Source organism: Protopterus annectens, chromosome 12.part0 (assembly GCF_019279795.1).
Source record: "Protopterus annectens isolate FY-2018-M chromosome 12.part0, PAN1.0, whole genome shotgun sequence".
NCBI classification, from domain to species: Eukaryota; Metazoa; Chordata; order Ceratodontiformes; family Protopteridae; genus Protopterus; species Protopterus annectens.
In genome coordinates this window covers 110804775-110818205 of record NC_056746.1, presented here as the reverse complement: position 1 = coordinate 110818205, position 13431 = coordinate 110804775, and the positions used below count along the sequence as shown (strand labels likewise).

General features: G+C 44.0%; 1 protein-coding gene across 1 annotated transcript in view; it reads left to right on the top strand.

Annotated features, from left to right (window-relative positions):
* USP7 (ubiquitin specific peptidase 7) overlaps nt 1-13431 on the top strand; it is a 3814244-nt gene that overhangs the window by 701477 nt on the left and 3099336 nt on the right. Inside the window, 1 exon segment of the mRNA XM_044088895.1 lies at nt 4417-4555. Coding sequence (XP_043944830.1) covers nt 4417-4555 — 139 coding nt within the window.

The window sequence follows — 13431 nt, the reverse complement described above, 5'->3', positions numbered from 1 at the left end:
CCTCTGTGACCTTCCTATGTGCCTGGACTGACCTAGGGAGTTGTGATCGTGCTTATTTCTTCATTCAGGCTGTTCTTTCTATGCCTCCTGCACCGTTTAAACCGGACAGGTATTATAGGGTACCTGAGGCTCATAAATACCTATATAAGAGTCCTAGGGCGGACCCAGAAACTATTAGTCAGGGGCCTAAGGGTGTTAGGGCTTCTGTTGTAAAGAATCCGGTTCCTCTAGATAAGGAAGCTAGAGCTTTGGACAGATGGGGTAAGAAGGTGTACACCTCTTCTACTTTGGCAATGAGGGCTTTAAATTGCCAGTTTCATATGTTGAAATATCAGAATTTCCTCCTTTCTCAGCTAAAATCTAAAGTGGATGCTTTGGCGGAGGGCATAGAGTGTAAAGAATTGCAAGATTTGGTGCATGTTTCTGAACAGGTGGGGAAACATTCTTTGCAGTGTGGCTTTGATGCTTTGCAGGCTTCTTCTAGAGTGGCTGCCACTGGTTCAGTTCTTCGTAGGCATGCCTGGCTTAAGGATCAGAATTTATCTGAACATGTTAAGTCTAGAATTCTGGATGCCCCTTTACAGTCCGAAGTGTTTGGTCCTCCTGTGGAGTCTGTTTTGAAGAAAATGGAGGACAAGGTTAAGTCTATGCAGACTGTTAAAGATTTTTTGCAGGTTCAACCTCCTAAGTTTAGTAGAAATTGGCCTGCTAAGGGGTGGACGTACCCTTCTTCTGATTCCCAGTCTAGGGGTAGATCTAGGCGTGGTAGGGGCAGAGCTCAGAGTACCTTTAGGCCTAGAACCTGGAGTTCGCCTGCTCAATCTGCTGGTGAGGGTAGGGGCCAGTCCTTTCGTAAACAGGCCCAATGACCTGCATTTTCAGCTGCCAGATTCTTCTTGCCTGGCAGCTCCTTTGGGGGGAAAGCTAGCTCTCTTCAAGCAAAATTGGTTTTTAGTCACCCAAGACAAATGGGTATTGGACATTATAAACAAAGGTTACAAGTTTTATTTCCATACATTGCCTCCTTTTAAAGGTATGCCAGACGTTCCTCCTCGGCAAAGGATGGAGGCTCACAAACAGATTTCATTACTTCACATGGGAGCCATACAGCCAGTACCTCCTTCAGAAGTGGGTCTAGGGTTTTATTCCCGCCTGTTTCTAGTACCAAAGAAAGGGAACACGTGGAGACCGATTTTGGATTTATCTCTCCTCAACACTTATTTGGACATTCCAAAGTTCAAAATGTTGACATTACAACAGCTTTTGCCTCTGCTGGGAAAAGATCACTGGATGGTAACTCTGGATCTAAAAGAGGCTTATCTTCATGTTCCTATCAGGCCCAGTTGCAGGAAGTACCTGCGTTTTCGAGCTGGAAATTTACATTATCAGTTCTCTGCATTGCCCTTTGGCTTATCTACTGCCCAGAGTGTTCACAAAGGTTCTGGCTCCAGTGATAGCCTTTTTCAGGATGGAAGGAATACAAATTTATCCTTATTTGGACGATTGCCTGATTATTGCACAAGACAAGGACAAGCTTCTTCAGCATCTACGGTATGTGATGGTAGTGTTAAGATGCCTAGGGTATTCTGTGAACGAAACAAAGTCCAGTCTAGTACCCTCTCAGGACATGTGCTTTCTGGGTGTGAGACTGAATACAGCTTCCCAGATGGCCTTTTGACCCCGGACAAACAGAAAAGTCTTTCACTTTATTTCCATCAAATGTCTCTACAGTCCAGGCTGACTGCAAGGACAGTCCTTCAAGCCTTGGGGTTCATGGCATCTTGTATTCTGGTGCTTCCCAATGCCAAATTGCATATGAGGAAGCTTCAATGGTATCACAAAATCTATGGACACAACACTGCCAGGATCTAGACACTGTCATTCAAATAATACCTTGCATTCAGAAGGAATTTTTGTGGTGGGCTCAGGAATGTCACCTAAACAAGGGACTCTCTGTGACCCGACCAGAGGCGAGTCAGATTCTAACGACGGATGCCTCGGACAAGGCTTGGGGAGCACACCTCAATGGGAAATGGGTGCAAGACACGTGGCCTGCCAGACTTCAACATTTGCATATCAACTTGAAGGAGATGTTAGCAGTACAATTTGCATTAATGGCTTTCAAGGATTTACTTCACCCAGGGCAGGTGTTGATTCTAACAGACAACACAACTGTCATGTGGTACATCAACAAGCAAGGGGAACTCATTCGTACCCTCTTTGCAGACAAGCGATGATTTTGTGGGAGACAGCTCTCAGTTACAACCTCAATCTTCAGGCAAGATTTCTACCAGGAGCACAGAACTCCTTAGCAGATGTATTGAGCAGACAAATAGTGGATCCTCACGAGTGGAAATTGGATCCTCAGGTATTTCAAAAGTTGACAGTGTCATGGGGAACTCCAGACACAGATCTGTTCGCTTCCCCACTAAATTACCAGTTGCCAAAGTTTTGCACAAAAAGGTTTCATCCCACAGCTTGGAAGGTGGACGCTCTGTCATTCAGTTGGAACAATCTTCATGTATATGCCTTTCCACCTCTACCTCTTCTGCCCAAGGTTCTCTTGAAGGCCAGACAAGACAAGCCATCCATGATCCTGATAGCACCGGATTGGCCTCGACAACACTGGTACCCACTACTGAGGAGTCTGGTCCGAGAGCCTCCATGGCCTCTGCCTTTGATTCCACACCTTTTGTCTCAGGAGGGCAATCACTTTCTCAATGTCAGAATTCAGTCTCTGCATCTAACAGCCTGGCATATTCTGTTTTAGATTCTGGAGGTTCTCAGCTTCCTAACAAGTTTTGAATGTTATTTTGGAGGCCAGGAGGCCTAGTACAAGGAAAGTTTATGCTGATAAATGGAGGAGATTTTTTATTTGGAGCAAAGGGAAGGACTTTGATGTTTCCAAGCCTAATTTGAGTGCTTCCTTACAATATCTTACTGAGTTATTAGACAAAGGTTTGTCCTTCTCCTCCATAAAGGTTCATGCTGCAGCCATTTCGCTAATTATGACTGTGACCCTCCTTTATTCTCTCATCCTTTGTTTAAGCAGTTTCTCAGAGGGGCAAAGAACATAAGACCCCCGTAGAGCTCCTACTCCTGCTTGGGATCTCAATTTTGTGTTGGAAAAGCTTACTCTACAACCTTTTGAGCCTGCAGCTACGGCCGAGTTAAAGTATTTGTCATGGAAAACTGCTTTTTTGTTGGCCATTACTTCTGCAAGAAGGGTTTCTGAATTACAGGCCCTTATGGCAGTGGAGCCTTTCTTGATTTTTCATAAGGATAGGGTATCTTTAAGCACTAATACTTCCTTTATGCCTAAAGTGGTTTCTAGTGTGGCCTTAAACCAAACTATTCATTTGCCTACTTTTTATGCAAATCCTCAAAATGAAGGGGAGAAGATTTTGCATACTTTGGATATTCACAGGCAGTTGCGTTATTATTTGAGCAGAACCAAGGAGTTCAGACAGTCTCAGCAGTTGTTTGTTTCTTTTGCTTTGGGTTCACAGGGTAAGCCTGTTTCAAAACAAACTATTTCTAAATGGATTGGGTTTTGTATTTCCTTTTGTTATTCCCATCATGGTAAGGAGATTCCGACTGGGATCAGACCTCATTCCACTAGAGCTACTGCAACTTCTACTGCCTTTCTAAGGGGGGGTAGCTACAAAGGATATTTTGGAAGCAGCCACTTGGAGTTCAGTACATACTTTTTCTAAACATTACCACCTTCCTCTTTATTCTAAGTCTAGGGCTGGATTTGCCACTGCAATTTTACAGGGCATTTTAGCAGCCCCTAATGCTTTATGATTTTTCCAACCTCCTTTCCGTTGCTTTGGGATTCTACCCATAAGTAAGTACTGTGGCAATGTGAGATGAAGAACATAGTACAGTTTTCCACCTACCATAAACGTAGATGTTCGAAGATCCACATTGCTGCAGTCCAATTTTCCCTCCCTCCTTCCCCTCTGTAGCTTAGCATGGTTATATGGTTTGGCTGATGGCTGTAGTTGGGCATATCTTTTGGGAAGGTACTCTGTTTTTTGGCTGTGGCCTTTCTTTTAGGGCCTTCTGACATCTGGGGCAAGAAAAGACTGAGGATATGACGTCGGTCATGCGCTTTTATATCCTGACGCTCTGATGTCAGGGCTGTGCGCCCATGACCGACGTCAGCCTAATACTTTGGTATTCGGGCCAACCGAGGACAGCGGACTACCCATAAGTAAGGACTGCAGCAATGTGGATCTTCGAACATCTACATTTATGGTAGGTACAAAACTGTACTTTTTCCTCCAGCTGTGACCAGTGCCTGTCTATTCCTGCTGGCCATTGCTTTGAAGTAGTAGTAGCTGTTTGTAAAAAATAGCCTTAAAGGTGTTAGATATGCAAATATAATTGTATTTCTCATGTGTCTTTCAGGTCGTGGTCTTGCCATGCCCAGGCAGTACTGAAGATAATTAATTACAAAGATGATGAGAAGTCATTTAGTCGCAGAATCAGTCACCTTTTTTTTCACAAGGAGAATGACTGGGGCTTCTCCAATTTTATGGCTTGGAGTGTAAGTTGCAAATTGGATATTTATTGTTGGAACACCATTTGACTGTGAATCTGCTCATGTGGCATGAATGCTCTGTTTGAACTTGTTTTAACATAGTGTTTGTTTCACTTGACAATGGTCAGACTTAAATCTGCTACCATTTCTAAGTACATTTTTGAGTGTATGGCAAGATACACACTCACAGGTGTTGTATTGCTTTTCACAGTTTTGAACATTACCTAAATGCATATGTAGCTAAGTCATATAGCTTGCTGTAATGCTAAGGTTTGGCAGGTTTGACCTACCCTGCTTGCTACTACTGTGGACCTTTACATTGAAGGTGGCTTTCACAGAATGCAGTACGAGAGCCTTGATGTTGCTACAAATGCATACACTGTACATGTGCTTTCACTATAAATTGCTGTGCTGCTGCTCCACTTTAGGGATAAGTAGTGTTCGTTGATTCACAATGTTTCTGGGTGTGGAACAGGTTGGCCATCAGCACTTTGCCAGCTGTTAATAAACATTTTGCTATGTGTTCATTTGTGTGCCTTTTGTCAAGCTTTCTTTTTCTTCCAAATACAGAGGTGTACCTGCACTTAGTGTTTTACTCTCTAGTGATACACACTAAGTGCCCGTTTTGTATGGCTGTGTTTTGTACATGGTCAGTGTACATTTAATGTATTCCTCTAGAAGAGTGAGAGAAAATTATTTGAGAGAGGCATTTTTCCTTAGCTGTCTGTCATTAAGCATCTGCTAAGATGGTGATTCTGTAGGGACCTTTTTGGAGCAGTAGTATCATAGGAGTGAGAAATCACAAGGATGGAGCTAACATCAGTGGAACACCTCTACTATTGTGGACTGCATTTGTGAATTTCATAGTTTTCAGGTGATTAGTCAGTGGAATGGTTTTAGTAATACAAATGACCAATACCTATGCTTGGTTTGCAGTCACTGATGGCAGACTTTGATGCTTACCACTTGTAGTATGGGGGGGGGGGTGAATTTAAATGTGCCCATGCCAGGATACAAGTGTTATGTCATGTGGTACATCTTCTAGAAACTGTACATTCACACCTCATGGAAGCTTATTAATTGATACTATGTTTATGGAGGCTTCCTGTATATACTTCAGTAGTCTTAAGAATGCATTTTTTAAGAATTTAATTTTAGGATTGCAGAAGTATAATTTACAGTGAAATCGCTTCATCTGCAGCCATTGGGTCTGGTGTTGAAAGACAGTTGCACAGAAGATGGTTTAACTTTTACTTGCAGAATCCCTAAGATTGCCGAGTTGAGTAGTGAAATGCCGTGAAAAGGTATGATGTCACAGTCGTGCATGTTGCCAGACTACAGAAACAGAGCAGCTTTTGGAGTGATCCTTGAGTGAGCCTAGCCTTCTCACTTTTTATTGTATTTTTATTACAGGGCAATAAGGCTCTACCCAGTGTACATTTATTTATTTATTTATCTTTATTTATTTTATTTATTTGCAGTTGGTTTACCAGGATAGTCCATTGGGCTAAAATGAACCCGTTTTCAATGGAGTCCTGGGGAGAAAAGCTCCAAAACAAAATAGGTTACAGTAGGTTATTCATAATAGTTATACAAATTATACTATTATACAAAAATTAAAGATACAAGAAAAACAATTTAAGTAATACAGCAAAACTAGAGTTAATACAGACTAGTGATAAAATTAATGGATAATACAGACTAAAAGGTATATGTTAGAGATTAATGATGAAATTAAAATTTCTTGGATAAAACAAAGGTCAGGCAAATTAGGGAATGCGAGAGTATTTTGAGGTATACAGAGGTATGGCGGGGGGGGGGTATCCATTTATTCTTTGGTTGAGAAGGTCAATAGAAGCTGATTAGAGCTTGCCGGCAAACACTCTTAAGGCATCTTACACAGAAAAATGAGTCCTGATGCATTGAAACACAAACCTGAGTCTAGTAGCTTGCCAGTGCCAGCTGGATATTTTGCCTAATCCTTGACCTAGACTTTCAAAGGATATGTTCCATCTGGTTTAGGATTTTGAGCATCTCAAACTTAAGGCAACCAGTTCTGGAAATCCCTGAGGTGTCTGAGAGTCTTTTAAGACAGAAGTTGAAGTGACAGTGCAAGTCTAAAGAAGGATGTTCTTCGTGTTTCATTGTTGCAGTCATTACATTTGGGTAATCTGCTGGCAGGTTGCCCTCTGTCGGCCTGATTAACAAAGTCTTGGGTTCTGCATCGGTTGCTGTCCCTTCTTCCATGATGTCAGGTCGTCGGGGGTATAAAACATGCAGCCGCCACCATTACATCATTCTTTCTTGCCCTGCTGTGCCCAAAACAGAAGCAATTCGCAAGTGCCGGTCAGCCGACTCCTGAATTTTCATTTTCGAGTTTCAGATTTGAAGTCTTCAATTGAAAGCTAAGTACCCTGTTGGGGAAACTTTTTCTTGCTCTTTACCGATGTCAGTAAAAGTTAATAATTGTATTACTTGTGGAAAGCAAATACCTCATAAGGATTTTCATTTGTACTGTATTCCTTGCCTAGGCCCTGACCACGACGTACCTTGCTGTCGGTTTTGTGCTTTATTTAATCAGCGCACTATCCGTCATCGGTACATTTTTGCTTCTAAATATTTCGGTTCTTGGTTTAATTATCCAGAAATACGTCTGTTAGCCATCTGAATACTGGAATACCAAAAAAAGCAAAGAAAAAGACAGGCTGTTGAGATCCAAAACTGCAGACAACGCTTCTAAGCCAGTCGCCAGTTCGCCGGTACTCAGTGAGGCACTTTTGCAGCCCCTGATACCCACTACTTCTGATTCGCAGGCCTCTACTGAGACCCATTCAGAGTCTGGTATGCCGCGAGATGCTTCACCTATGGAACCCGTGTATGTCCATACCTTGGATGGGTCCGGAGCCGCTGTGCAGGCACCGGCTTCTGAGGGTGTATTCAGGCCTCTACAGACTTGCATATTAAACAGACTCCGCCTTCAATTCCAAGGCCTAAATCTCAGTCTGTCTCTAAAATGACGCCCAGGCCACATGTACAGGCCCCTATGCCTAAAACGACAAGTGATCAAAATGGCTGAAGATTTAATTACTCTGATCAGGGGGTAGTCAACCCCCCTCCTTCTAAGAGGCCTAGGGCTGAATTTGATTGACTCTTCTGAACAGGACTCTTTCCTCTGACTCTTCTAATGACCTCTATTTGTCCATACCTACTTATGAGGATTCTGATGCAGAGGGTTCCTTTCTCTCTGCTTCTTTTCCTGAGGATTTTTCTTTTGGGGAAACTTTGCATACTTTAAGGGAGCATTTCCACTGTGGAAGTCAGGAATTTTCTGAATCCAAAAAGAGGCTTGGGGATTTCCTTCTTCCTCAGCACAGGCCTTTGGCTATACCTCCTGTTCTAGACATTGTTGTGTTTTCGGAATCCAGTATGGCCCCTAATTCCCTGCCAACGACCCCTAGTAAACCAGACCGATACTACAGGGTTCCCTGAGTCTCTCGAATTACTTTTCAAAAATCCTATTGCGGATCCAGAAACAATTTCTCAGGGGCCCAAGGGCATTAAGGCTTCTACTGCTAAAAATCCTACCCCTTCTGATAGAGACTCCAGGGTGCTGAATAGATGGGGTAAAAAGGTTTATACTTCTGCAACCTTGGCAGTCAGGGCTTTAAACTGTCAATTCCATATGCTTAAAATATCAACAGCATATCATGGGACTGCTTAAACAGAAAATGATGTTGATTTCTGACTGTGGGGAATGTAAACGTTTACAGGATTTATTGCATTCAGATGAACCCGCGGTGGTGGTGCTGCGGTAGCGTTGTCGCCTCACAGTAAGACGCTGTCCGGTTCGATTCTCAGCTAGAGCGTCTTCTGTGTGGAGACGTGTGAATGGGCATACCTTCGTTGAAGGTTGTGCGTCAGGCCTGGCAAGCCGGTACGTAAAAATCAACTGCCAAACATTAGCGGACCGCAGTTTCTGCTGTGGCGACACAAACAAATTGCATTCAGCTGAACAAGTTGGAAAACATACTTTGCAATGTGGTTTTGATTCTTTATAAGCCTCTTGCAGGGCTGCTGTTACTGGGTCTGTGCTTAGAAGGCATGCTTGGTTTAAGTAACAATCTCTGCCTGATCATGTTAAAGCAAAACTGTTGGATGCTCCTTTACATCAGGACTGTCTTTTTGGCAATAAGGCTGAAGAAGTTCTAAAAAAGATGGAAGATAAAGCTAAATCTATGCAAACTGTGAGATTTCTTAGAAGTACAACCTCCAAGATTTAGTAGGCACTGGCCTCCTAGGAACTGGTCCTTTCCAGCTCCTTCCAGAGCCACTCAAGCCAAACCCAGGCACTCAAAAAGCACCAGGTTTCAGTCCCAAGAGACACAAAAACCCTGCTTATCTGCAAGACAAATACTGCAAGCCTTGGGGTTCATGGCCTCCTGCATCCTTCTAATTCCATATGCAAGACTGCATATGAGGAAATTTCAGTGGTACTTAAAAAGTTTATGGGGTCAGCATTGTCACAGCCTGGAAACAATGATTCCTATCATATCTTGAATGCCTAGAGTTCCTATGGTGGCAGAGGCCTGCCATTCACAGCACCCCCTGCTGTCCAAACCCTAACTACGGACGTGTCAGACTATGCTTGGGGGGCAGGGAAGTGCATTCAGGGCAAATGGAGCCCATATCAAATCCACCTTCATATCAATCAAAAAGAAATGCTAGCTGTACAGAATGCTCTGACAGCCTTCAAGGACTACCTTCATCCAGGACAACTACTGGTAAAGACGGACAGCATCGTTATGTGGTACATAAACAAGCAGGGGGGTACACATTCCTACCCCCTCTGCAGACTAGCCATAGCATTGTGGAACACGGCCTTGAGCTACCACGTACAGCTGCAGGCTCAATTCCTGCCAGGAAAGCAGAATATTCTGGCAGACAAACTAAGCAGAAATCTCATGAACCCACACGAATGGAAACGAACCATGAAATTTCAACATGTTGACACGCAAATGGGTGAGCCCCAGACATGGATCTTTTTGTATTGGATCTTTTTGTATCACCCCAGAACTAGTAGTTGGACAAATTTTGCACAAGAACTCATCACAAAAAAGCCTGGAATGTGGATGCTCTGTCCTTCAGCTGAAAAGCCTATCAGTCTATGCCTTTCCCCCTCTGCCTCTGCTCTACAAAATTCTACTAAAAGTCAAACGGGACAAACCAAAAATTATTTTGATTGCTCCAGACTGGCCCCGCCAACACTGGTACCCACTCCTGCGCAGTGTGTCACATTTCTCCATGGCACTTGCCTCAGACACCTTCCTTACTGTTTCAGCAGGAGAACCTGATTCTGCACCCTCCGCTCCAAACATTAAATTTTGCAGCTTGACTGATCATTTAAATTCCCCCTTGGCATCCCTCAGCAAACCGGTGATGGATGTTATTTTGGAGGCGAGAAAACCTAGTACTAGAAAATCTTTTGCTGACAAATGGAAAAGATTCTGTGCCTGGAATCAAACTCAAGGGATGAGCACAGCAGCGCCCAATTTACCTCAGATTTTGCAATACTTAACTGAGGTGCTTCACAAGGGCCTGTCTTTTTCCTCCATTGAAATCCATGCCTCAGCCATTTTAGCTCATTACAACACAGAACCGTCTCCCTCTTCTCTCATTCTGTGCTAAAGCAGTATCTCAGTGGGGCCAAAAGCTTGAGACCACCCAGGAGAGCTCCAACCCATGCCTGGGACCTTAACTTGGTATTGGAGAAACACACGCTACCTCCTTTTGAGCCAGCTGCTACTGCAGACTTAATATTTATTTCCTGGAAAACAGCCTTCTTTTTAGCAATTATTTCAGCTAGAAGGATATCTGAATTACAGGCCCTTATGGCAGTGGAGCCTTTCATCATCTTTCATGCGGACAGAGTGTCACTCAGGACCAATCCATCTTTCATTCCCAAGGTGGTACCCAGTGTGGCTCTTAATCAGTCCATTCATTTGCCAGCTTTCTTTCCCAATCCACAGAACAGGGGGGAGTGGATTCTGCATTCATTGGATGTACACAGACAACTTAAATCGGAACAGTTGCTGGCAGCATTTGCTGCAGGGGCAGATGGGAAGGCTATTTCAAAACAAACCATTTCTAAATGGATAAGCCATTGTATTAATTTCTGTTATAAGTACCATGGAAAACCTATCCCCCAGGGGATCAGATCTCATTCCACCAGGGCTGCATCTACTTCTACATACTTTCTCAGTGGTGTTCCTACCAGGGATATTTTAGAAGCTGCTACCTGGAGTTCAGTTCATACTTTCACCAAGCATTATCACTTATCAATTTTCTCTAAATCCAGAGCTGGCTTTGCCACTGCTGTTTTGCCTGGCCTTATAGCTGGTCCTAATGGTTTATAAATCCATCTTCCCAACCATAGCTTTGGGAATCCACCCAAATGTAATGACTGCAACAGTGAAACATGAAGGACATAGTACAGTTGTGTGTACACTTATCATAAATGTAGATGTTCGAGTGTATTCACTGTTGCAGTCCTGGTTACCCTCCCTCCAGCCCCCTGTTTTTCTCTTACTATACCTCTACCTTCTTTTACTGTGCTTAAACGCCTTTTTGGTGTATTTGCTTTTGTTTAGAGGTATATTTTTCTGTTGTTAATTTGGGGGGGCACCTGACATCTGGGGCAAGAAAAACTGATGTAATGGCGTCGACGACCTGATGTTATGGAAGAAGGGACAGCAACCGACGCAGTACCCAAGACTTTGTTAATCAGGCCGACTGAGTGCAACCTGCCAGCAGATTACCCAAATATAATGACTGCAACAGTGAATACACTCTAATATCTACATTTATGGTAAGTGTACACAACTGTACTTCCTCATGCCAAGCCAAGGTATAGAGACCCTTCTTATGCATGCCCTAGTCAAAAGATTTGGCTGTTTCTGTAGTTCCAAATTTATTGGAGGGTGCATTCACCTGGACATTTCTGAAGCGCTTTTCTTTTCTGCTTACTCCCAGGAAACGTTAGTGATTCTCCCAGGTCAAATATTCTCGCAAGATGTTCTTCGTATTTCACTGTTGCAGTCTTCAGCTGTGGGTTATTCCTGCTGTGGTAGCCCTCGGCCAGCCCGAATAAGAGTCAATGTTTTTGTGCACCGGCTGCTGTCGCCTGTAATCTGATGTCAGGTCATCAGTACTATAAAGCAAGACAGCTGATGTCATTACGTCAGTCTTTCATGCCCTGGAGCCCGTAGCAGAAGCAGTTCACACGAGTGCTGGTTGGTTGCTACCAGAAGTCGAATTTCAGCAGAAAACATCTAAAACCAAGTACCCCATTGGGAACCCTTTTTCTAGCTCTAACCGATGTCTGAAAAGGTTAACAGTTGTCTTGCCTGTGAAAAGCAGATCCCACAACGAGACTTGAATTTTTATTGCATCACTTGTTTGGGCCCAGACCATGATGTCCCTTGTTGCAGGATGTTCATCGTGCATACAGCTGCAGTAATCGCAGGGTTCTCTGCCGTCAGGCGGTCCCTCGGTCGGCCGAATTCCAAAGTCTAGGTCCGGTGTCTGTTGTTGTCGCTTTCTCTCCTGACGTCAGTGAGGCCGGAGTATATAAGACACAGCCGACGCCATGTTCTTCAGTCTTTTTTGCCGTGCGGTGCCCGAAGCAGAAGCAGTTCGCAAGTGCCGGTCGGCCAGCTGCTGAATTACGGAAATATTGGAAACCGAAGTCTTCATTAAAGCTAAGTACCCAGTTGGGGAAACTTTTCTTGCCTCAGACCGATGTCAGAAAAAGTTAATTGTATTTCTTGTGGGAAGCAAATACCGCATAAGGATTTTCATTCCCTCTGCATACCTTGTTTAGGCCCAGACCACGACGTCTCGGGCTGTCGCTTTTGCGCTACCTTCAATAAATGCACTATTAAGCGTCGGGCGGAGTTCGCCCAACACTATTTTGGTAAAGCCTTTGATTATAAAATGTCGGATACTCCGACTACCGTTTTGTCCAAAAAACGCAAGGACAAGGACCGACACGCGAGGCCCGCGGTCCCCGCTGACACCACGCCAAAACAGGCTACACGTGGTCCGGTTCTCAGCGAGACGCCTTTGCAGTCCCTGACTACCGACGACACTCCTTTGGCGGTGTCCTCTGTACCCGAGACCGCTGGTACCTCAGCCCTTTCCCAGACTACAACCACCGAAGCCTTTGCTAATGTTGAGCCTACTAATGTGGACAGGTCCACTTCCACCCATGGTGTCTTTAGACCCTCATCTTCTTTTTCTATTAAGGCCTTTACTAAATCCAAAGCAGCCAGGCATCCCAAGAGGCCTGTTGCACAGGGCCCATCTCCAGGTCCCATGCCTAAAAAACAGATGCTTAAAATGGCTGAGGATTTAATTACTCTTATCAGGGTTCTCAACCCCCTCCAGACAAGAGACCCAGAGTGGAGGAAGATTCTCCCTCTTCTGATCAGGGATCCATTTTATCAGAACATTCTGATGTAGAGGAACACTCTTACTCCCCTTTTGAGGATTCGGATGCAGAGCAGTCCATTCCTTCTGTATCTCCTCCTGAGGATTTTTCCTTTGGGGAAACCTTGCACACTTTGAGGGAACACTTCCATTGGTAAGGCCAAGACTTTTCAGATTCCAAGAAAAGACTTAGGGAATTTCTTTTGTTACCTCAACACAGACCTCTGGCGATACCTCCTGTTTTGGACATACTTGATGTTTATTCGGAGGCTTGCCTTAACCCGGATTCTCTGCCTCCTGCACCAGTCAAACCTGATAGGTACTACAGAGTACCTAACTCTCACCAATTTCTCTTCAAAAGCCATAATGCTGACCCTGAAACCATTTCACAAGGC